This window comes from Phodopus roborovskii, unplaced genomic scaffold (assembly GCF_943737965.1).
Source record: "Phodopus roborovskii unplaced genomic scaffold, PHOROB, whole genome shotgun sequence".
Taxonomy (NCBI): domain Eukaryota; kingdom Metazoa; phylum Chordata; class Mammalia; order Rodentia; family Cricetidae; genus Phodopus; species Phodopus roborovskii.
The window spans coordinates 18,697,520-18,724,487 of record NW_026126549.1 but is presented as its reverse complement, the minus strand read 5'-3'; the positions used below and the strand labels follow the sequence as shown (position 1 = coordinate 18,724,487).

The following is a 26,968-nucleotide window of genomic DNA, read 5'->3' as shown; positions in this document are numbered from 1 at the left end:
AAAAACTTTGTGAAACTGCTTCCACATTAGATTGTGGAATTTATTGTAACCTTAATCTGTATTCCCAGGCCTTGGCTACTCAAATGTGACTCCAGAATATGCTATCTCTTATTCCCTTTAAAATAAGAGCTGCATTTTTTTTTTTTTGTTATCAATAGTAATGTAGAGAGGGTCGACTAATCTTTCCATATGCAGTGGGTTGCACTGTAAGAAAGGGGACCTCAGTTTTAGCGGACCTGAACATTTTAGGACTCAAGTAAACACACATTCGTCTTGCACCAAAAAAAGAGAGACCCCCTGTCTCCCTGTGACTCACTCTACATGCTTCCCGCAATAGATACTTCAGAACTGAGGCAAGTTGTGCCTCTTCTTGCCAAGTGTGGAGATGTTGACAGTCCTGTGAAGAACTCTCCCCAAAGAAAGTTTCACATATTTTATTGGAAAAAAAATCTAAGAAATCTTGTGAATCATGTACAATATTTTTCTTATAAGAAAAAAAATTAAGATGTCTTTTGAATGTTTCAGAGAGTTAACGTTTTTATTTTTTCAAAGGAAAAACATGGTGAAATTGTCAAAATAGTATCTGAATCTCACTTCCCTTTTCTTAATCCTAGTAAGAAGAAGAAAAAATATTTAATACCTTTGCTCATATGATTTGTGAATCTAAGTCCTATACTCCTCAAGAAATCTTCTAAGGGGTGTAAGGATGTAGGTGGATCGGTGTTTTCTCTATTTGCAATATTTTTAAAAAGCTACAATCTAATGGCGTGTCAAAATAATACAGGTTTTTATAGGATGCTGTCATGTCTACCACAGCTTCTCTACACCCACACCCACAGTGCAATGGTGATTCAGCATCCATTATTACAGTGTTTCATGGCCACAATCCTCGTGTTCAAGTGCATGTTCAAGGACATGATCAAAGTCTCTGTCTTGACTACTTTTCTACTATTAATATACAAGTATCGTTACAGTAGAAGGTCTCCTATACTTGTTTCTAAATCTGAATTACATTCATAATACATTCTCTTAAACTTGTTCAAGACAGTGAGGTTTGTTCTGTTTACACATCTCCTGCAGATTACAGAAAATGGGCAGGTTCTGCAGCAGGACACAAGAAAATAGGTCATTTTCTGCATATATAGCTAAGCTATCATGCCAAGGTAGTGTACACACTGGGTAACTTAATGGTATTGGTGGAGATAAAATAGCACCTTACAGACAGCCCTAAATGAAAAACAAATATCATTTCTTTTTTATTAGTTTACTAGACCCAACTTACTCAATTCATATAAAATTATTTATGAAGCTTCATAGTAAAAAATGTTTGAATAACCAACACAAACACCACATTAGATGTCTGGCAGGCAAATAAATTAATTTGATTAAATTATATGAAATCTGATAATATTTGGTCTGGAGAACATGCTAGTGTGTGTGTATAAATAATGTAACAGCAAAAAGCTATGAGCCAGTCAGCCAGCCCACCAGAGGTCAACTCTTCTGCTGTAGCTTTTGGGCATAGAAGTCCCTGCACGTCTCACAGCAGCGCTGGTACCACCGCATGTCCTCGCACAGATTCTTCTCCCGTATCACTCTGCAGTACACTGGCCACTGGTCTCCCAGGCACTTGAAGGTCAGGGCAGCTGTGAAACAGAACATGGTGAATTCACTCTGGGAAGGCTTATAAGTACCGTCAGTAGGAATAACTTTTACTCATTTTCATGGAGTTAGTCTTTCTTTATTACTTTTTTTTTCTTTTTAACCTGACAGAACATAAATGACAAAGACCCAAACATCCTGTAATATGACAGTAGGATGAATTAGTAACACCCTTAGCTGGGGACAGTTGGAGCTTACTGAGAACAGATTGCTCACAATCAATAGGCAGTAGAGCATCTAAGTTTTGGTTGTGTTTATCAATCATTTGTGTTAGTTGCTAATTCCATGTTGCTGTGATAAAATATAGTACAAGCAATGTTCACCCAAGGCCAAGGGCCAAGAAGCAGAGGGGCAGATGTTTGTGTTCAGCTCACTTTTTCCTTTTCATGTAGTTCAAGATTCCATCCTAGGGATTGGTGCCACCCGCAGTGGGCAAGTCTTCCCGCCTCAATTAGTGTAGTCAAAACAATTTCCAGCATAGATGCCAAGAGCCTCATCTCCTGTGTGATTCTGGATCTCAACAAGCTGATGACTGAGAATAACTAGCATATCTATTGCAGATCTATGTATTGTTTATGTTTTAAAGACTTACTGTGTGTGTGTGTGTGTTTGTGTGTGTGACATGTGTGCTTTGTCTGCAAATATGGATGTGTACCATGAGCTGGTCCCTGTCATGGTCAGAAGAGGGCATCAGATCCCCTGGAACTGCAGGTACAGATAGTTGTGAGTCACCATATGGATGCTGGGAACCAAACCAAGGGCCCCTGCAAGATCTCTAATAACTCCTCTGACCATGGATCCTTCTCTCCAGACCTTGTATCTATTATTTAAACAGGATCTTGATATGTAAACTCTGAAGTTTCACTAGCTCAATACCACAATTTTATGGATTTCATTTAAGTTTTTTATTCATGGATTTCAATAGTTAGGATTAAAAGGAAAAAATTATGTTATTCTCTCTTCTCTGTATGTATATGCAAACAAGTAATTGTTTTTTCTTTTCTTTTTTCTTTTTTGGAAGCAATATCACTCTGTAACTCATATTGTTCTGGAATTCACTATGTAACTCAAGACGGGCATGAACTGTTGAGCATTTTGTCTCCTGGTCCTCCCAAGTTCAGAGAAAAGAGGTATGTACCATCCCATGTGACTTACATTGACCAATACAGGACTGCATAGTAATAACTATTTCTGTAAATGAAACTTAAAAAAAAAAGCAAAGTGAAAATGTGCCCATGTTTACTGTATGCTATGTTTTCCCATATAGCAAGAAGGAAAGCAGACTATGTGCAGAGTTAATCTTGGCCTTTTGAGCATAGATGCTGGTTTTCACAAGTGACTGAGATCACCAGCGTTAGGACCTAACATGCGGTCTAGACAATTCTGCACTGAAGATCTGGCTTCATGTTGTCAAGGTAAAGTGTGTCCTAGCATGTTTTGTGACATTCATTGTGCAGCACTACTTCTTTCCTTTTGCGCTCAAATTCAGTCCATTATTATTCTTTCCTGGTGTGTTGTGTTGGAAGGTTTACTTTTGTTATGGTTTGAATGAGAAGCGTCCTCCATCAACTCATTTACTTTGGACGTATTGGTCTCCAGTTGATGGTGTTGTGTGGAGGTTCTACAACACGTGGAGCCTTGGTGATGGAAATAAGATATTGAGAATGGGCTTTGAGGTTTTCTAGTCCGGTCTCACTTTCTCTCTCTCTGCTCCTGTGTGCCCTTTATGGACTGGACTTACAGTCTGCTGCCGTGCCTTCTGTTGGCCAACATGGACTGAGATATAAAAACCCCTTCTTCCCCTAACTTGCTTTTGGTTAGGGTATTTTACTCCAGCAACAGAAGACTAACATATATACCCTTCAAGACTAAAAGTAGAAAGATATAATTTTAACAAAACCCTCCCTATATTCCCTGATTTTCTCCTAAATTATACTTCACAGATTCCAAGTGATTGTTAGAAGAAAGGTCATGTTTTATTGAAAGCATGCATCTGAGGCATCTGTTCTTGAACTGTTTAACTTCTGTCCTGATTAATGGTATTCTATTTTCACTAATTATTTCAAAGAAACAATAATTATTTGGCTCAAAAAGTCTTGTGTTTCGATGAAAAAAAGACTTTTCAATTTCATTGAATTTTGTGTTGACAATATAAAAGTATATAAGATAAATTATCCCATTTTATTAGGCAATTATTCCCATAGTCACATGATTTGAATTGTTTTCCTGGAAGTTATATGCATGAAAAATTAATCCTCTGGTTGCCAAGTAGCATGCTGTTTAAAGTACCAATTGTCACAGATATAAAGGGCAATTCAGTTATTAAGAGTTTCTGTGTGAACATAGGCATCCTGCATTTAAAAGGCACACTCTCCTTGATGATAAATTAGATGATATAACAAGAACTGAGACTAACTACAAAAATACTTCATAATATAAAAATACAAATAACAAACTATTGCCAGTAACCAATACTGTATGTTATTGCTCATGTGTGTCCTAGTTTCTAATTGTTATATATGGATGTGTATATGTGTATGTATATATTTCATGTTAGTTAAGTGTGGGTAGAGGCCAGGAAAGTGACCCATGAAATGGGAACAAGAGTGGCTTTAAGGGAGCAGATAGGGAAGCACTATAGCACATGTGATATGACAGTGGGAAAGGCAATCTAGGGGACAAAGAGTGCAGTGGGTACCAGTAGCCATGGGGATAGAGGGTAGAGGGTACTGGCAGCTGTGGGGATGGATGGCACAGTGGGTACCGGTGGCCATAGAGATGAAGGGTACAGGGGTACCAGTAGCCATGGGGATGGAGGGTACAGTGGGTACTGGTAGCTGTGGGGATGGATGGCACAGTGGGTACCGGTGGCCATAGAGATGAAGGGTACAGTGGGTACCAGTGGCTGTGGGGATGAAGGGTACAGTGGGTATTAGTGGCCAGGAGATGAGGGAGGAGGAAGTAGATCAACCAGAACTAAGTATGAATGACAATGCCAAGAAACTTGTCACTTCCTATGTCAATTTATACTTCTATCATCAAAGATAAGAAAAGTACCTCATGTTTGGTTGTATAGACTTAGATGCTTATTTTTACAGCAAACTGTTTTTATACTGTCTATCCTAAAGATAATTTGCAACCAGGGTGAAAAGGAGGGTGTTGGCCATGGAGGAATTTAAAATTTATTCCAAACTTCCACTTCCCACAGATATCAGCATAGTTGATAGCTGTGATACTAGATGGAAGCTTAAATTCTGTTCTGATTTTAAAAAGGAGACCTCAGGTGGTGTGGCATCAGTATTTCCTTGACTTAGTTCTAAGTAAATACTTCATGGAAGGAAAGGAGTCTTTATGAAGCATTTATAAACCCATCTCTGATTGTGTGGACTAAAGTATATTTAAATAGACTCACTTAGAGCCAAGTTAACTAGCACAGTTTACTAATTCCCAAGCTTTAAGGAAATACATGGCCTAAAAGCATTTCTGTCTCTGAAAGCCTCCACTCTGTGATCTGCTTACCCAGTCTGGGTGATGTTATCGTATTTACATTTATCTTGTCATTACAGGGCTGAAGGTGGCACGGCCTGTATGCTGCAGGTTTCTCTGAAGAAAAACATTCGTTCCCATGTCTTCCTGTGATCTTGTGCATGCACTGGATTACACGAGACTGCATGCCTTTGCCACAGGAAATGGAGCACTAGGGAAGAAGAAATCATGTACAAGTTATTTTGCTGTTTTCCCTGTCTGAATTTCAATTGAGAAAATATAGTTATATTAAAATATGAAAATCACGGGTAAGGGGAACACGATTGTGTTTATCCAAGCGTTATCTCTTTGTCATACCCTTTTCTATGTGTTGAGCTACTCCTGACCCATGTATGTAGATGCCACACATACGTGCACACTTGGCAGCACTAAGTGGAGTCAGTGGGTTAAAAAGCAACAACACATGAAATTGGGAGATAATAGTGAGGTAGGGCAGGATAAGAATGTAAAGGGAGGGGATGGGGGTGAACTTCAAATAAATTAAAGAGGTTATGGAAGTCAGATATAAGTAAAGAAATGCGTTTAAAATAAAATAAAATTTAAGCTTCCATATTTTCCCAATTATGTGTATTCAATTTGTGTAATATTAATGATTTAAAGCATATATGCACTTATATAGGGTCACTGAGAATTGTGTACAGAGATTTTTCTGATACGTACACGTTTTTGACTACTTATTATTTATTTTCTTGTGTGCACGTGTGTTTAAGCCAGAGGAGGGCCTCAGATGTTATTCTCAGAAACACCATCCATCTCCTCTGAGAGAAGATCTCTTATTGGCTGGAGTTTGCTCATTAGGCTATATTGATTGGCTGGGTAGCCGAAGTGAGCCTTTCGTCTGCACTACCCAGCACTGGGATTATTGTGGGTGGTGGGAAATGGAGCTCAAACCAAGTACTCCTGCTTATAACACAAGCATGTTACATATTCTGATTTCTCCTTTAATATTTTATAAAAAGGCAATGAATGACCAAAACATCTGTAGGGTAAAAATATGTAGAAAGGTATTATGATCTCTATTCCTAATATTTATGTAGAGTTTCAGGACAATCGGGATATTTGAAAAAGCGAAAGGGTGAGAATATCTCTATAGTGGGAAGATCCCATTTGATGAAACAGAGAATGTCCTGGATGGTCCTCAATCATTTCCCCCAAAGCCTGGAAATCTTATCACTGATCAGTCCTAATCCTTCCAACTGACAAGACTACAAGACATGAGTGAACTAAAGCAATGTTATTAACAACAACAACAACAACAAAACCCCAAAAACTAAAGATACATGACAACACAGAATTAGCTGAATGATAGTTTCAGGGATTCTGGAATGACAAATACTTTAGTTGCAGTTTTTAATGAAAATCAATTTTGTAATGATTTGAGCACAACTTGAATAACAATATAGTACCCAAGGAATAATGGAAATTGTGTGATTTATGTAAGCAGTATTGTGTCTGCTATCCAAACTAACCAAATAAACTGTATTAAATTACATATTTAATGCTTCTAGAATTTAATTCCCACTAGAAAACTACAATATGAAACAAAAAGCCTAGCAGTAATACTTATTTTCTTCATAAAATACAATTTGGTAAAAGTTTTGTCACTCATATGTGAAAAGAGTGAACAAATACTTGAAGAGAGACAGCTGCAATCCTAGGAAATAGTCTACACTTTCTTTTACTTCTTATGGAAGACAAAACTAAATAATTGGTATTTTCTCAATCAATGACATCACTGTTATTAAAAACAGACAGGCATTAAAAGAGAAAGCCAAAATAATTCTGGCATTGGAATTAAGAGACTTTGATATTAATATTGCTCATAGCAACTAATGTATCTGGGACTGATTTCCCTATTGTGTTAAGCAAGGTATGAGTGTAGATCCCAGCAACAGTTTAAGTTCTAATCTATTATGGAAGTAAAACTACTATACAATTTATTATTAATGCTACTACTGTTTGGCAGTTTTCAAGTGCTGAAGCTATATAAGTAGAAGATTCATTTCATTAACTAATTATTCACCATAAAAACTGAAACATTACGGCAAAACGTGTCAAACAGTCTTAAAAATTATCCATTGCTTGGCTGTCTCTCAATGCCCCATCAATTACAAGGATTTTATAAACATTTGTTGATAACCCATTATGTTCTGGATCTTATACTGAAAATAAAACAAATAGGGTGTTTATACTGCAGATCTTGTATTTAATGCCCTTTATCAACAAAACACATTGACTAATGAATGGAATTAAAAACAGATTACTAAATACCGTGGGAGCAAGGCAGGTTCATCCACTTTATGCTGATTGTTTAATACTTAAATAACTAGCTATATTACAAAGACACAGTTTCCTGTGGCATTACCCTTCTGAAAGCCTTGTACCATGAAGTCCTAACACTAGCCAACACAGCTCCAGCATGTCCTGTATGTTAAGGCACTGGCGTTTTAGAGATACTATGTGAAGTTTCCCATGACACCCACATTCTCAATCAGAAAAAAACAGACTTGAGTAAGTTAAGTGTTCCAGGTCAGAAGTATTAGAACTGGAACACGAACTTAAGTGTATTGACTAGAATTTGGAGAGCAAAGCATTACTGGCTACTAGACATTCACTTCTGCTCTTCCCAGGTGAAACACAAAGATTTTTCCAACCCCCCACAATGCTTTCTTATTCTATTCATTATTATTATTATGATTTTACCTCTCATACCAGTTAGTTTTTGACAGCCTCCTGCAAACTTGAGTTAACCAGAAAGAAGGCATGTCAACTAGGGAATCACTTCTAACAAACAGATGGGTCTGTGGGCATAGCTAGGAGGCTCTTTCCTGATTAATGACTGATGTAGGAGGGCCCAGTTCATTGTGGGCAGTGCCACTGCAGGTGGTCCAGGATCATAAAAAAAGGAGGCTGACAAAACCTGGAAACAACCTACATGTCCCTTAACAGAGGATTGGATAAAGGAAATGTGGCACATTGACATAGTGGAGTATTGCTCAGCTGTTAAAAACAACGAGGGCAACAGGAAAATTGGAGGCAAATGGATGGAACTAGAAAAAAAAAATCACTCCGAGTGAGGTCATCCAGACCCAGAAAGACAAACATGGTATACAGTCACTCATAAGTGGATATTAGCTGCAAAATAAAGAATAATTATGCTATAATCTACAGACCCAGATAGACTACGTAACAAGGAGGGTTCATGGGGGGGGGATATCTGGATCTCCCTAAGTAGGGGAAATAGAAAAGATTTCATGGGTAGATTGAGGATAGGTGGGAGTGGGAACATGAGTGATCAGGTTTGGCGGGGAGTGTAGGGGGGACTACTGAAAGAGACTACTAGAAAGGGGGTAAGATTTCAGGTTCAGGTAAAAACCCGGAGCAAGGGAATATTCCAGGGGTCTACAAGGATGACCCAGCTAAGACTTCAAGTGGAGGGAGTGGGAAACCAACCCAGTCACATAACATTTGGCCCACAGTCTGCCCTGTCTATGGGATATGCAGGGGTAGAGGTGGCCTAGAGACAAAGGCAGTGGTCAACCAATAACTGGTCTAGCCTAAAACCCATGCCAGTGGATTAAGCTCACCCCTGACCCTGCCTGGAGCACCAGAACCCATAGGCTGGATGATTCAGAGACCTAGGAGGGAAAAATGCTGATATAGTAATGCCTAATGGTATTCTGCTATCACATAGATTGGTGCCTACTCCAATTGTCATCAGAGAGACTTCATCCGGTAACTTATGGGGACAGATCTAGATCCACAGCCAAACATTAGGCATAACTCAGAGAATCCTGCAAGGGCGGGGGTGGGGGGGTGGGGAAGGATTCTAGGAGCCAGAGGGATCAAGGACATTACAAGAAAATGCACAGAATCAACTAACCTGTGTTCAAAGGGGCTCACAGAGTCTGAACTGACAACCAGGCAGCCTGCATTGGACTGGCCCAAGCACTCTACGTATATATTGCAGCTGTGAAGCTTGGTCCTGTTGTGGGACTCCTAACAGTGGGAACAAGGGCTGTCTACGACTCTTTTCCTAGCTTTGGGACCCTATTCCTTGCCCAGTCTTAATACTTGGGAAGGCGTTTAGTCTTACTGCAACTTGATATGCCATGTTTTGTTGCTACTCATGGGAGACCTGCCTTTTTCTAAACAGAAATGGAGGAAGAGTGGATTGGGTGGTGTATAGAGAGGGTTGGGAGGAACTGGGAGAGGAGGGATGGGAAACTGAGGCTGGGATGTACAATAATTACAAATAAAATAGCAGGCTGCACAATCCATGGAGAGTAGGCAAGTAAGCGGTATTTCTCCATGGTCTCTGCTTCAGTTTCTGCATCCAGGTTTGCTTTGAGTTCTTGCCATGGCTTTCCCACAATAATGGTCCTTGATCAGGACTAATAAGTCAGATTAAACCTTCTTGTCCCAAGCTGCTTTTGTCCAGGGTGTTTTATCACAACAACAGAAAGCCAACTAGGGCATCTTTCTATCTTACTATTAAACACAGAAATGATATTTTTTGTTAAATTACCTATTATGTAGCATGAGGCACAGCCCTTCACCTTGCCTGATTCATTGGCACAATTTGTCTTCAGGTACAGTGACTACACAATGTATAAGAAGTTAATATTTATAATTATTCTAAGAATATAGAAATTCTTAGGCTTGAGTAAATGAGGACATAGTTACCCTAACTATAGACAAGTTATGAACCTAACTAGGTATTAGACAATAAACACAAATGGGTTCACGAATGCCTGGTGAGCTCTAGGCATTGTCTAATACGATGTAAACAGATGCATAATTAATTTCCTCAAAGCTCCAATAAGTTTATAATCATAAAGCTTATTTCATTAATTCATCCAGTAAATATGTCCTCAGGGTGACAATGTACCATGTACTCTTCCAGACACTCAGATGTAGAAGTACACAGGACAGCAAGGGGCCTTCACCCTTAGGAGCTTGCATTTTCATGGCCAGTGAAGGTAAGCAAGAAACTAGTCAAATGCCTGGTGTTTTCATACATAAAGGGTTCTGTGGATAAAGTGAAGACCCTGAAAGAGAATAGAGGAGTTTGGGGTGGTAGGATTTGCCACTTGGCTGAGAGGATGGGGAAGAGCCCTGGAGAAAGCCTTCCTCCCCAAGGACAGGCCAACCATTAGCACAAGCCTGTGAAATCCAAACATTTGTTTCTTTCCATTACATGCATTCCATTTATGTTGTCTGATTATTTCTGCAATATGTATTATTTATTTTCCATACATTCGTGAGTTATGATATGTCAAATTGTTCAGGAAGAAGTGTGGCAGCATAAGGTGGGGTGTTTCTTTATACTGTAAGTCAATTTAAAACTTTATAATTCTATTTTTATTTCTAATTAATATTAAGGCTGATCTGCACAAATATTATGAAAACTTTAAAATATTACTGAAACATGGCAACGCTTTTGACTTCTAGCAAAGCAAACTTGTTAAAATAACAAATCCAATACACTAAAAAAATAATAAGGAAATCCAAGCCATGCCAGACACCTTGCCATTGAGATTACATTGGCAAGGCAATCATGCTAAGCTGTTGCTAAAATAGAGCCTTGAATTGTGTATTGTGCAGATCTGGTTCCCAAACTTTAATATTGCCCCAAAGGACCTTTTCAACAAAATAACTCGTGATTCAATCCTTCATTTTCATTATATAAAAGAAACACAATTATGTTATCCTAGCTTTGCTATAGTGATCTTTAGAGCAAAGGTAAGAAGTTAAGTTTAAAGAGAAAAGAACTTCGAAAAATGCCTCGGGACACTTGCTTTTTTGATAGAGATAGTAAAGCACATAGAAAACCAATGTTAGGAATCCCTTCTCTTCATACAGAAGGAGCACCAATGTCTTGATGCAATTTTAACATGACAGGTTACATAAGAAAATGTTCTCCATGCTTTGACATAATGGAGGAATGTTTAAAAAATGTCACTTTAGATTTTTCTAAGAGAATAAGTATTTTCTTATCCTGAGATATCAGTGAAGATTTCTAACACTAAGTAAATTAAATTCACACCTCAGCTTGCATACAAAAAATTAAACATAAGAGAAATTTGCTGAATACTGAATCACCTTTGAGTATGAAAATGATTAGTTTGTTAAATAAGGCCCACAAGAAGAAATACTGACAAATCAATCTGGTATAACAATAACTGATCTTCCTTTTAAATAAGACATATCTGATGCCCGAGTGGTCATTACCATAGCTCGCAGGGTTCACAGCTGGCTGAGACTGGTAGCACGCATATCATCTTCCAACACTATGAAAACTAGAATGTAGGCATGAGGCTTTCAGGTGAGTACCAGAATGATATCTCTATGTTCTAGCAGCAAGTGTGTGATGTCTTCAGCAATAGAGTCTTACCATCAAGTTCTTGAGGCTACCAAGAATATCAGCAATAACTCATAATATTTGAGGGTCTGTGGGAACTCTTAGCTACCATGATTCCAATAAAGGCAACTTATTCCTGACAATGGTTCTTTATTTGTTATCCCATTAGTGGATTATTGTCTCATTATAGAGTTACTCCATTTAAACGCCTTTTAATATATCTATCTGTTTATGTTTTGTGAAGGTTCTGCAGTATTAGTTTTTCATGTCTTTATCAGGTGGATAGGATAGATAGGGTAAATTATCTCTACCCTGCCCTATGCCACATCCCATTTAAATCTTTCTGTTCCATTATTCACAGTCTGCTTGTGAAACTTATCATCCTTGGAAGTTCCCACTCCCCATGGCTCCTTATTAATTTCCATGCCCACTGTCACAATAATGGCATACATATCATAGGAATAACCAACCATTTTCTGATTGATTTTAAGGTTCTCTCCACAGATGGAATCCAAATCTAGGGTACTTATTAGGACCAAGAACCTGAGCTATACAGTTAATTGCTTCTGGAGGAGAATCTTTTACTGTTGTTTTCTTAATGAGACGTAATAACAAATAGATTCCAAATGATGTTCATTATATGCATAATTAGTGTGCCTCTCAAAAGCAGATGGTGACTAGTACAAACCCAGACAGTGTACAGAATATAAGCCCCAAAGGACATCCATGTCACGTTCCCTCAAGACTCAGGGACCATTTTGGAAGAGGTGACAGAAAGACTCTCAGAGCCAGAGGTGGTAGGTGACTAAGAAAAAAAATGTTTTCCAGACACACTAGGCCAGTTGCACACAAGAATTTACATGGCATGTACAAGCTCAAGCCAGAAAAATCCCAGCATAGTGGGGGTGGGGAGTGGGGTCCTGGGGGTTCAGGAAGGAAATCACACCTATACCTGAGGAGTTATTGGAAATTGATAGCTGCTGGGATGTGGAGGTTTATTTTTCTTTAAGGGTGTGGCCCTGATAGGTCTAACACATTCCAGTGGATGGCCAGATTCCCAAGAGAATTGGGAGCCCTAATTAGACTCAGTGTGTTTTTAAAAATATGAAACAGTACAGAAAACTGAGTTGGTATAGAATAACGAGCTAGATCAGGGAAGAGATGGGGAGGGGATGCATATAATCAAAATATCATGCATTAACTTTTAAAAACTTAATAAGAAATTTAAAGTGTATGTTATTTATCAAACCTTACAGCTTTTCTCTTATTTTAAACCTCGGTGTGTTCAAAAATGTGGGCCACATGTGTCCCAGGATAAACATGAATGTAGCCTACACTTTTGTAGATGACAACCGCAGGTTGCAGTAAGGTTGGGTACTCCCGTGTGTTATATCCTTTCTCCCAATATTATGACAGGTAATAAGAGCTGACTGGGCCCTAGAATGCTTTCACTGTAAGAACTTTCTTAATGCTTCTAGAAGAGAGTATAAAAAGAAGAAGGGGAACAGCATTTCAATTAAAATGTATGAGAGCAGCTGTCTGAATCTTGGCACACAAGAACTCATTATACACAATACATACTTATTGGTGTTAGAGCTAAATATTTCTGGAACTGGAAATGGTTATTTCACCTTCATTATGGACTTGAAAATATACGTTGAATTAGTGACTAAGTCTACTTGTCAACCAACTATTGTTACAGAAACATTTTACATCTGAAGCAGCATGTCATAATTTGAAGCAACTTGTTATTTTTAATATGGGTATAAAACAAGATTTCCACATCCAACTTAATGGTGGTAAGATTCTAGAGGAAAAGATATGAGATTATAAACTATTGGTTAAATGTTAATTTCTGTTTTCCCTTCTGGGTTAAGTGTAGCCATACAGGTGATATTTGGGTTCTAAGCTCGTTATCTCTCATTCTCAATACTTAGATTACTTGGCTATTTAGATCAAATGGAAGATTTGACTATATAGCAATGTATGGATTTAGACTGTGTAATCAATAATTTATAGCTGAACTTATAGGAACATCAATTTGTGAAGTAGCAAGCAGTTCTTAAGGAACACATAAATTTTCTAGCTGTAAATATTGTAGGGTATTACTATAAAGATTTTACCAGAAAGGCATAAAAATCAGTAGTGAAATTATCTCTAATGGGTTTTTATTTAACATTTGTTAGATTAGAAATCCTAATATGCATTTGATTTATTTTTAAATTTCTTGAAAATAAAAAATAATCATTCAGTGTACTCAAGTGTTAAAAATAGTATTTCTCACAGTTGGCCTGCACTGAGATTACCCAAGATTCCTTACTTCTAGAGAGTGCCAAAGATATATATTTTGGACAGAATGTGTTTTCTCTAGGCCAAACACTAAGGAGAGCTCTGTAATATTTTACTCATTTCCAGCTGGCTGTTAGAATAGGAATTCCTAAATTAAGGGAAAATTGTCTCTGGCAGGGTTAGAAATTTTTTTCAACTACCAATATAATGGACAGTCTTAGAAAACATGATCTAATCTGTAATGGTAAGTGCCAATGTGTAACAAGGTTGGCAGCACTGATTCAGGGAATTTGTCTTTGGGGATAAATGAGATTTTCAAAAGTGGTTTAACAAGAGTGGAGTAGCAGTCACAGCAGAGAATGGACCTCAGGGGGAAGCTGAACGGTGACTTCCACTGGAAATGAGTCGGGCAGCATTCCTCGTGGGCCATGTACATGCTTGGCAGTTCCCACTCAGCCTTTTAATGAAGTGAGTGTGAAACATGAATGCAAAAGGACAAAGGCTGGGCTTGTTTCTTAGGAAGAGATGTTGATTGTGCGCTTTTGGTGTCTCTAAAAGAGTTTGTCTGCTTTATTTAGCACATGGGTGTTTGGAATTGATTCATTCCTAGATGTCAGACATTTGAGAGTGTTGTTTTCTTCTCCTCCCTCCCTCCCTCCCTCCCTCCCTCCCTCCCTCCCTCCCTCCCTCCCACCCACCTTTCCTTCTTTCCCTCCTCCTGTCTAAGGTGTAAGTATTCTGTTATGTTTAATGAAATGTTAGCACATAGTTAAAATAAGTTCAGAATATTTATGTGTCGAGGTAAGATAGATTGCTTATGAATGATTTAAGAGATCTGAGTACATTGTGAAAGGGCTGTGAGTCCACAACTGACATCAAGTGTACACTCATCACTACAGCAGAGGGAGGAAAGAAAAGTCGGGTCCCCACAAAGCAAACTTAAGTTCCGCTGCATGTGTCAGTTTGTCAGCTCTTAGCTGAGGAGAGGGTCTGACAGAGGCTAAAAGATACAGGACTCGTATCAGATGGTTCTGTCGTATTATCACCCTACACACAGCACTTCTGCAATCTCAGTGATCAAACTTCATTTTAAATGGAAATTCTTTCCAGGTCTCATCCAATGGACTGTCAAAGGCAGACCAAATTTTTTATTTTATTTTATTTTTTTGGCCATGTATGAAAGAGGAATGATTTATTTGAATTTTAAAATTAACATCGCACTGTTTTAGTTAGTAAAGTTTTGATGGCAAACAGCACAGGTACCAGCATATAGCAGCTATCTTTAACTTACTCCACCTTGACAGAAGCCACTTTATCTGCTGGGTCTCAGAGAAAACTATTAGGGAAGAGTCACTCTGTTCATTGTTTCCCTTCTAGGTTAAATAGCTACTGTCTAACCCAATGTTAAGCATTCCAGCCACACTGTGTCACAAAGATGCCAAGGGAGTCGGCTACCCTCAACCAACTTTAAGGAGGCTGGTGAGATGGTTCAATAGATAAGAGAACTTACACTGAAAGCATGAAGACGTGACATGGAATGCCCCACCACACACAAAAAGTCTGGCACGGCTCTGATTGTCTAAAACCCAGCATAGTAGAGAAGCAATCAACAGGTGGATCCTAAAAAGTATACACACATGTATTTATCATACACACACACACATGCATTTATCACACACACACATTTATCATACACACATGCATTTATCATACACATGCATTTATTACACACACAAACAAACATGCATTTATCACACACACATACATTTATCATACACACATACAAGCATGCATACATGCACATATTCACATACTGTCAGAAGTATTTATTGTCTCAAATGTCAAGAAAGTTAAATAAGGATAGATTTAAAACTGCATTTTAAAGTAGTATGAGCTACTGTTTAGGAAAAAATGAAGGGGGCTCATCAGCTACATAAAATTACATAGGTTAAAATTCTTAAAACAACTTTCAATAATTAATTATCCTTTTCCTAATAAATATGAAATATCCCAAAACTCAGGAGACCGAGGCAGAAACATTTCAAGTTTCAGGTGACTGAAGGCTACATAGTGATTTCTAGTTTAGCCCGATCTATATCCTGTGATCGTGTGCAAAAAAGCAAATGGATAAAAGAAATAACATGCATAAATGCCTGTGTATGTATGCATGTATATATGCCTATAAACATACACATAATATGAAATGTAGTTGTAGAATTGGAGCCAGAAAAATAATGTTCCAAAGAAATATAATTGTGAAGCATATTTGTTTACCTAAGGAGGAATGGGCTGGAAGTGTATCCAGTCAATATTTCTTACATATACTACAAGGGTCTGTTTGCTGAGATCATTGTGAGAAGGGGCAAGGAGTTCAGATAGTTTGTAGAAAGCAACAAGAATGTAAGAAAGCAACTAATTAATAGAACAATACTGCAGCCGAGTGCCAAGGATTGCTGGAGCTTCTCTTATTGCTGCCAACCTTAAACTGGTCCTGGAAGATTCGGATAGTTGGAAGAAACACAAAGACTCAATTGAGAAACTGAGATTGCAAAAGGGAAAAAAAACCTGCTCAAGCCCAGATTCATGGAAACACTTTGGTTGATTAAAATGAGGATGAGCAGATAGTTCTGAATATTTTACCTAGGTCAGAATACAGAGAAGTGTTAAATGGTAGAGGATTTGGGAGTGGACAGTGGGCTGGGGACTGAGTTAGCAGGTATCACCTGTCTTCTTTCTCAGCACTAACTACTGTTGCTATGGAGATGTGCCAGCGGCAGCCAGTGGTCCCTCACATCTTGTCTATTCACATGGAAAGACCTTGTCTTATTTTCTCAAACCCATGGCTTACCTCAACTTCCCTTTTATAAAATAATGTCAGCATCACCCATCACGTGGCTGATGTAGGTGTGGCAAACTGGAGGTAGTGTATCAATAGGGGTGGACTTTCAGAATATGGGAAGTGGTATAATAAACTACTACACATATCAACTGCTGGCCAACTGGATAAACACAGATCAGCATGATAGTGTTTAAATATCCCATTTCTCTGTCTAGCTATACCCATCTCTTCTCAGCACTAGAGAGTTAAATCCCATCTTGTACATGCCAATAAAAAATCTATCATGAATTGACCATTTCATTCTAAGGTTGCTTTTTGTAAGTGTTTTATCACAGCAACAGAGAAACAAACAATACAGAAATTGGTACCAGGAACACGGCATACTTCTGTGATGAACCTGTCCATATTATTTTTTTTGGGGGGGGTGAGGGTAGGGGGAGGACCATGGAAGGAGTCTGGGCTAGAGATGGCCACTTGAGTGCTCATTGCTTAATGAGATGTTTTGGGAGGTGGGAGTTTCTCAACATTTTGAGAAAAGTGCAGAAATGGAGGTTCGGTCTGCAAAGTTTCAGAGAGAAACAGAGACACTATCAAAGTCTTTTGTGTGGTATTTTGGGTTAAGAGTCTGTGTACATACATGGAAACTTTGTTTTACCAAGGCAATCAATGTCAGCTAGCTCTGGCTAAAGAACAGCTGTGACCAATAAGAAACCAGCATCATGGAGGCCAAGTCTTCTGGGTAGCATATCCTTAGGGTCAGCACACAGAAGCTATGATCTAGAGATGGCCAAGTCTACATCTCAAGCTGGCAACGAAGCTTGTAGTAAGCATCTCCGGTATCATCCTGGTTTGGGAAGTCCTAAGGGATTAATGGGGTCATAGAGAACAGCTGAGGCTTGGCAATGGGAGAGGGCAGGAGTTTGCACTGGAGGAGGTGCAGACTCAGTTCTAGAGGAGACTTTAGGATGAAAGGGGTCATGGGGAGGAGCTGAGGATTTGCACCATGTGGCAGGGTTGGGATTCTTGAAAATAGGCCAATAGAGGCCATTGGTGATGGTGCAGCAACAGTTGTAGTAGAGATCTGGCACTATTGGAGGTGCCAGAACTGTGGGTGCCAACCTAGAACATCACCAGGTGAGGCATGGAGCTAGCCTGAGCTTAGAAAACAAGCTGTGTGTACTGTGTCTGGCAGAGTAGAAGAGGTAGAGCTACCAGTGCTCTTCAGAGGCCAGTGTTCTCTCTGTGAGCCAGTGTAGATGCTAGGAACTGGACTACAGGATCTGAAGATATACTGCTTGACTTTGGTTTTGCTTAAGAGTGATTGATTTTATGTCCTGGTTCTTCCTTCTTGCAGTAAGAAAATATAGAGTATAGTTTAGATTTTACAGAAGATCACAGTTAAGAGATTAGATATTTTAAAGACATTGAACATTTTAGTGTTCAAAATTTTAAAACAGCGTGGTACCTTTAAAGTCATGATATGCTTAATATTGTGATATCAGCATGAGATTGTGGGGATAAACAAGAAAGGTCATGTGTTTGCTTGCCAAATTGATAAGGGGCCAATTGTATTAAAGCGGTTTTGTCAATTTGACAGAAATTAGAGTCATCTGGAGATGGACCCCTAGTCAAGTAATTGCCTCCATCAAACTGGCCTATGGGTATCTATTTATGGGATATTTTTTTCTGATTAAGGATTTATATAAGAGACTGATTGCTGTTTGTGTTTTACTCTTTGCTCTTTTGGGGAACCTGCTACCCAGCTCCCAAACAAATCACAGAGGTTTATTCTTACTTATGAATGTCTGGTCTTTGCTTGGCTTGTTTCCAGACAGCTTTCTTAACTTGAATTATCCTGTCTACTTTTTACCTCTGAGCTTTTATTTATATCCTGTATACCTTTCTTTACTTCTTACTCCATGGCTTTCCGTGTAGCTGGGTGGCTGGACCCTGGAGTCCTCCTCCTCTTGCTCCTAGATCTCTCTCCCCAGATTTCTCTTATTTATTTTCTCTGCCTGCTGGCCCCACCTATTCCTCCTCCTGCAGTGCTTTAGGCTGTTGAGCTCTTTATTAGATCAATTAGGTGTTTTAGATGGGCAAAGTAGCACAACTTTACAGATTTAAATGCAACATAAAAGAATGTGACGCATCTTTGCATCATTCCACAGCATAGACAAATGTAACACATCTTTAGAAAAACTCTACAACAGCCCAATTCTACTGTGAGCATTGTCACTCTTGGACAGGTGGTCATCGGTTATAGAAGAAAGTAAGCAAGCCGAGAGAGCCATGGAGAACAAATCATAAGTTGTGTTCTTCCAAGGTTTCTGATTTAACTCTTGCTTCCAGGTTCTTGCCTGGAGTTCATGCCTTGACTTTTCTCCATGACACAGTATGTGCTGTAAAGTTAAATAAACCCATTCTTCCTCCACTTGCTTTTAGTCAGTGTTGTATCCCTATGACAGAGAAGTAAACTAATACACCACTGTTTCTTTGCTTTACTACTTAGGTCTGAGTTACCTTAATTCAATAATTATTTAACCCAGTGACTCTTTACAGCTTTGATGGGTGATTATACAAAGCACAATTGTAGAAAGAGCTGGTACCTTTTAACTGTTTAAATTGTGTATTCTGCTTTTGAGCTTCTTTTCAATTTGATTAATCAATCACCAACAAATGTGAACTGCACAAGGATGACAGTTTGAATACTGTTTCCAGAGAACGAACAAAACTTAAAACACAGTTTTGAGATTTGTAATTACTTAAAACTAGAAAATCATTACAAGTAAAGATGATATCAAAATACATAGAATTATCACCCCCTTTGATGTTATTTTATAAGAAAGTGTTTAGAGAAACTGATATATTTTATATATCATTTTATATACCATTTACAGAGAATTACTTCAATATTTTAGATCCTTTGTCTCTGCAATTTCTCTGCTGTTTATTTGAAGATGATTATTTGATGGCAGTTTCTTTTCCAGGGATAAGTTAAAACTACTCATTGTTCTCCATGATTTGTATTTACATAGAAATATTTCAACTAGACATACAGTTAACTCATTCTAAATGACCGACTGTGTATCATATAGAATTACATCACTTTAAAATTTATAATAATATGTAGTTCAAATACTAATTTAAAATGCCGTAATTTAATAAGAAGCGCACATAGTTTTGTAATTTTCCATTACCAAATAATTTTGGATTTTAGAGTATGAAATACATCTAATGATGAAACAAAAATAATTAATTTGGTTCAATGTTATAAATCAATTGTTAATATTTCATGGGGGACCAAAATCCATTAAATCTTAAGTAAAGGACAAAATTCACTGTAACAGGTAAATAAAATGCTTTTATATGCTTTTCTGATGGCCTCCAGTAATGCAATCAGAAGTTGTAGAAATCCAAATGAAAGCAGGGAAGCCAAATTTGGGGAGAAAAATATGTCATTTTATTAAACACAAGGAATGATATCATTTTTCAGTTCATCTTAAGTGAGTGAATGCAGATTCATGTTGCCACAAAATAAATGTGTGTCCTCTTCCCCTCTTTTAAGAAAGATCTTCAGGCCACATATCAGACATAGTCAGAATGTGACACATAGCTGTGTCAACAATTAACCTAAACCACACTGCTATGTCCATGGCAGAGCATCTACCTAGAAATCAGCCTGCCTTTCCACATGGAGGTCTGTTTGGTTGTTTGTTTTGTTTTGGTAGTATTAGGGTTTGAACCTAGGGCTTTACATAAGCTAGGCAAGTGCTCTGCTACCAAGCTACATCACTGGCATTGGACCTGGTCACCTTACCACTTAATCAGAAAGTAACTATCCATTGTTTACACAAAACTATCCCAAAATATAAACGTTGGAAGTCACAAGCTAATTCAAATGCAGCAGACTAGTTTAAGGCATTAGCCATGTTCTGCATCTGCCTTTGATTGATATCAGTTTCCTTAGTGACTCCTAAGCAGTGGGAGAGCCTGGGGACTCACTCTTCCCCGCTAACTGATTCAGTGCAGACTGTGTTTGTCTTAGCAGGAGAGGAGTGTTCATGTGTTGCTAGACTTTATGGACAGCAAATTCAATATTCCTGATCAAAGCCAAACCAAGTTTTAATATTAGGTCCACTTAGGTATATTGATGGCATAAGACTTTGCGTAGAAACTTAGTGAAGATGACAGATTAATTGCCCTCAGAGGAGCACGGATATCCAGCCACAACCACATACATCTTGTTGCTATTTCTTCTGTAGAGACACAGCTGATAGGAATCAGAGATCTGTGTTCTCTCTGTCCCTGAACACTTTAATCACTGGAACACAATAACTGCAGCATTGTTCTTTTCCTCTATAATTGTTTGGGATGTTTTTCATTGTAACATGAAAGCCATATATATCTTAGAAGTAGAAAGGGGGTAAAATCAGGAACATTCTCGCAAGGAGCCCCTGGTTTTCATTTGTGCACATTGCTGGTTAAATTTGTGATGCTGAGACCCCAAGAAGGAAAAAAAAAAACATGTCTTTAAGGAAAAGAGGAAACATATTTTGATGTAAAGAGAGAAAGAAAGGGAACAGAGAGAGGAAGGAAGCAGGGATAATGAGGTTGAGAATGCGAACAACTGAGTAAAACAAGAACAGGCTCACAAAGACTAAGAGTCCTAGAATAAAGGACGCTTCCTGAAGCCATCCTCTTTCCCGAGCACTACAAAAACAGTTTGGTTGTACAGCAAGGTATCCCAATGAGAAGGTATTCACTCTCACTATATTCATGAACTTTATATATAATTATGGTATATTAAAAAAGGTTTGTAAATATAGTATAAAAAGCAAATTTTTTTATACTATCCCAATGAACTGAACTCTTCTGCACAGTAGGCATGTTTTACTAATCCAAAGTAACAGTTCTTGCCATAGGGACAGGCTATCCTTATTTTGTTTATACACAGTGCCTCAACTGTGGTCCACATTCTGTATTAGATACAATAACATCAAGATCTTCTGACTTTTTAAGTACATATTTTGAATTTTATAGCTAACTAGGCTATAGTTATCATTTGATATATTTCTAATTATCACACAATCTGGGAAAATATAATTCATTTCATAAAACAGTATCTTAGTTGGGTTTCTATTGCTGTGATCAAAACCATGACCAAAAGCAACTTGGAGAGGGAAAGGTTCCCTTGAATTACAGGTCCCAGTCAGAGCCAAGGAAGGTCAGAACAGGAACTCAGGGCAGGCAGCTGGAGGCTTGCTGCTGACTGACTTGTTCTCCATGGCTCACTCAGCTGCTTTCTCAAACACCCTAGCTCTACCTGCCCAGGGGTGGAACTTTCCACACTGGCTTGTGCCCTCCCACATCAATCATTAATCAAGAAAATGTTCCCCACACATATCTACAGGTCAATCTGATGGAGGTGTTTTCTGTTTTAGTTGAGGCACCCTCCTCCCAGTTGACCCTGGCTTGTGTCAGCTGACAAACAAAAACAAAAACAAAACAACAACAAAAACAAAAACCCTCCAAAAAAACGTGTACGAACACACACACACACACACACACACAAGCACAAATGGTATCCAAAGGGGAAAATTGTCCCATTTAAAGAAAACTTCCAGGCTGGGCATATTGCTTGGTATTTGAGCACCTGCCTCGCATGCTGCTTGAGTCCCTGGATTTTATACCCAGTACCAAATACAAATACAAATACAAATACAAATACAAATAAAATGGAAAAACACCATCTAGAATTTCACTAGCTGTAAAAATACATGTTGAAGCCAAGGAGATGGCTCAATGTATAAAGTGGTTAGTATAGAATCATGAGGTCCAGAGTTCGGATTCCCAGCACTTATGTAAAAAGCTAGGCAATGTTTCATGTGTCTCCAACTCCACATCTAGGAGGGCAGAGACAAGTAGACCTTGGGGATAGTCAGCCAATCATGCTGAAAAAGCAAGCATTGTGTTCAGTGAGGGAAAATGTCACAATAAATGAGGAAGAAAGATAGAGGAAAATGTCTGGCACCGATTGTGCCCCTCTGCCTCTAAGGCAAAGAAAACAAACAAACAAAAAAACAACCACATGGCAAAAGACCAAACAGGTAACAGTATCCTAACTTTAGCTAGCACACTTTCTGCATTTTCTTCCTACATGTACCTCCAAAGACATTACTTCATTATATTAAAACACTTCTGTCCATTTCCAGTTTGATGGTTTGATTAATATGCTTCTGTGGAACGCAGCCATCAGAATTGTCTCCTCCATCTCTTGAATTCACCAAATGTATGTTCTTCCTTCTTAGAATTATTGAAACAAATTAAACACAAGATAGAAATTGATTCTAAGTAATCTGGAATTTGTTGGTGCCTGAAAGTCATTCACACTGAAATGTGAATCAGAAGCCTTATGGGCCAAGTTGAATGCTTGTTTGTAAATGCATCTGAATCCTTAATTACAATGTGAATGTTGAAAATAGTGGAAAAACATTACATCTCCTAAGAACTAAAATGGAGTTTTTGTGTGTGCAGATTATTAGGGAAGAAAGCCATAAAGACACAAACATGCAAACACACACACACACACACACACACACACACACACACACACACACACTGCCCATGTTTCCCACTCCTACACCCACACCCAAGCTACCCATCCAGACACAAGAGATTAGTCTTTAAATGTCCATGATTTCTTGTGGGGCATCATTGAGAAAGTTGGAATTCACATGCTTCACATATACTGAAAGTGTTTCTTCCAGAATGTTCTTCAGCATATTTTGTGGAAATCTACTGTGCTTACTAATGTTCTGTAGCAGATCTTTCCTTCCATTTATGAAGTTGAACAGAGGGGGCTTATATTTCATCTAGGCCATAGCACTGGATGCTGTGTGTGGAACACAGTGCCACAGCCAAATGTGGAATTATTACATTTGGAGAGATGGTACATTAGAGCTGTGTTCACCCAGATCCGATGAGAGTTTTATCCTTAAACATGGCGCTCAATGATGTTCCATGAAGGGAATTTATTAGGTGTATTCCACAACCTTCACATGCTCCACACATGAAAACTTTTAGCAAATTTTACTGTTACTGTGAAATAAAGTCGCCCACTGCCCAAATGAATTCTATCCATTTGTATTGACTTTAACAATGTGATCTTGGTCCCACTCCTGACAAGCTGATGCCCACTCTATTACACACCTTTTCTTTGCATTTTTCTCTACCCCTCTGTTAATGTCTATGTCCCAACCTTGTTTTACCAATAAAGGGGAAAGAAATTCTGGCAATTTCCATTTCTATTGTACACAACCCAAAACACTGACTGGCAAAGAACTATACCTCATCCCTTTGCTCTTCTACTGGAAACCTCTTTAATTGTGGCTTGAATTTGCTCATTAATAGTGTTTTGCCTATCAGATAGATATTATTAAACTAGAAAGAACTAGAACCATAAATGTAGCAACAAAATAAAGTTCCCTATTTTAGAGATCTTTTTTATGCCACTATGATGTTACACACTTTCTATGTTTTATCTCAATGATTAACATCATTCCTTAGAGATCATAATCTGAGACACAGACAGATTTAAAGCTGGGGATGGAGTACTCTTCCCCCTCGATGTCTGCCTCTACCTTCGATGCCTCCTAACACTCAACACAAATCATTCTCACCTTAGACCAGTCACCTACTCGCCACACATAGCATTTTGAGTAGTCTTCACAGTCCTCTGCCTCCCTGGGTCTGGTGGAGAGAACACACTTCTTTCTCGGGTTAGTGCATCTCACAGTCCTATGCCGTACCCCTTTGCCACACTTGACTGAGCACTGGAAGATAATATTAAAGGTTTGGACAGAGTCAGTACAGAGTATGGATTAAGACATGTCTAAAATTGTTTCTATCATTTCTCTTATTTTTTTTTAAAGGACAGCTAGTTTTCTAAACAAAATTGTCAATTTATCATTTTACATTATATACACTAGTATGAAATTATGTACACAGATAATTTTCTGTGTGTATACATGGGGGTGGACTTTGCACATGTATCATGTTAGTGTGTGTATAGGGATCCATGCACTTACACCCCTAAATTGCTCCAGAGAAGTTGCATGCAGTAAGTGGTATATATAATTACATTAAGGTATGTGTAATGATAATGTGATTTTGTCCCTGTGGGTTTGCATGGCACACAAAAGCTTGCAAGACTGTGTGGTGTAGTGAGCTCATCCTGGTCTAAACTTTAGCTTCATTGCTTATGTAGTGTGTTTTGAGTGCATCGATCCCTCCATGTTATATTGCCCACACATATAAAACAGTCAGTAATTAAGTTTCTTACATGTGTACTTATATTATTGTTGGGGACCATCACCATCCTCACAACCTCAGGTATCTGAGATAGAAAATTATTGCCTCTTAAGAAATAAACAGGATGTTCAGCAGAACATTCCAAGGTACAGGCTTTCAGTTTCACAGCCAGCTAAAGAGTAGCTAACCAGCTCAGGGCTATCTTTCCTGCTACAATTTACAGCCAATTACAGGTTAGCTAAACAACTTATGGTATGCCTTCTACTGACCTTCTCACTCTGCCTACGTGCCAGTGCCCATACCCTGGTTATGTACAAAACCCGCTTACATCCTGCCCACGGTCCTATATAAGCCTCCCCTGAGAAAATAAAATTTGTCAGCTTGATCAGAATATTGTCTTGCTGTCCATTCTTCATATCCCTTGTCCCCCATTTTCTTCTAGGTGTTCCCCGGTTCTTCGTTGACTGCCCCGCGGGTCCGGGCATATTATAAATACTTAACAAAATAAGAAATAAACTCTCATTGCTTGCACATATAAAATGATTGCTAAATATTAGTTTCCTTCTCCTTTATAATATTCAGAGACATGCAAGAAGTCATATATGCACTTTACTATGTGTGTCTCCAGAAGTACTCATAGTATATACATGAGAAAAAAAATCCTAAGTTTAAAATGTACATGACATGGCCAATATCTTTGCATTTTTATACTTCCAAAATTAGCTATTTTCTTTTTTATTAACAAAATCAGTAGGTCTCCATTTCAGTTGTCATGCAGTGATTTGGGACATGATTTTGTAGGAGTGAAGAAGGGCTAGAGAAGGAAAAAGGGAAATAAATAGGGTGTGCCCATACCTGGGACCACACTCCCGCCTCCCAAACTGTCATGCAGTCCTGGCCTTCACACCGCTGGGCAGTAGCAGGCTTTGGCCCCATGCAGTCCCTCTCCCAGGCTCTAGTCAGTGTTCCATTGTTCAGTTGCTGGGTACAAGCCACTTGTCTGCTCTGCACTCCTTTCCCACATGTCCGTGAGCATGTGGTCCATTCTGTCATCATCCACCTGAAAGTAAAGCAAGGGCCATTGGAAATAAACTAAACGGTGTCTGCTTACCATAGACCCAGCACTTTTAGAGTTAGCAGAAAGTTAGAACAGTAATTCACAGTAACTTTATTTAAATTACTAAATTGTAATTACCTTGATCACTCTGTATTTTGTACATGTCCTTGAATGTTCCAAAATTCTTGTCTCTATTATGTTGTTAACTCTCAAAGTGTGTGTGTGTGTGTGTGTGTGTGTGTGGATTGCCATTCCTAGTGTTCTGTATGTTAATTTGTCTACTCAACAAATACTTACAGAATAATCATGGCTATAAAATGACTTGGGATTGTTCCTCTTTTGCATTACACATGTTTGAAAAACCCATATGGACTAGGAACTACCACTATCATGGCCATTTACAGAAAGGCAAATTGCATCATACAGAGATTCAATAAGTTAGGAAACATACCTCCCAGCTAGAGCTGCACATGCTTTAGCCTAGCCACTGACTAGCTTTCATTAAACAGACATATGAGTTTATTAATATGATCTCACTTAGTGTTCTTTGGGACACTAAAAATTTATTTTCAGGAAGAAGGCAGGTCCTATGTTAGGAACAGTCTCCCTTTTCACTGTATTGTATTTATTTACTCATATCCTGGCAATGGGCCACAAACATATGAACACAGTGACAGTCCATCTATAATGGAGACAGCTTCATAGTGACTATAGGACAATGTTGATGGCATAAATATGTGAGACCAAAGGATGGTTTGCCACAGTGGAGTGGACCATAAAGATTCTTTTATATAGTTATTCCAGGGCTGGTGAAATGACCCAGCAAGTTAACGTGCCTGAACCCAAACCTAACAATCTAAGCTCAGTGGGGATTCATGTGACAGAAAAAAATAGTCTTCCC

General features: G+C 38.5%; 1 protein-coding gene across 1 annotated transcript in view; it reads right to left on the bottom strand.

The window, feature by feature from the left end:
* Nucleotides 1–752: 752 nt before the first annotated feature.
* Nucleotides 753–26,968, bottom strand: part of Adamts19 (ADAM metallopeptidase with thrombospondin type 1 motif 19) — a 178,977-nt gene continuing 152,761 nt past the window's right edge. Inside the window, exons 20-23 of the mRNA XM_051201008.1 lie at nt 25,866–26,070; nt 24,380–24,532; nt 5,182–5,359; nt 753–1,646 (exon numbers count right to left, since the gene is read on the bottom strand). Coding sequence (XP_051056965.1) covers nt 1,495–1,646; nt 5,182–5,359; nt 24,380–24,532; nt 25,866–26,070 — 688 coding nt within the window. The 3' untranslated portion in view covers nt 753–1,494. The remainder of the gene's footprint in view (nt 1,647–5,181; nt 5,360–24,379; nt 24,533–25,865; nt 26,071–26,968) is intronic.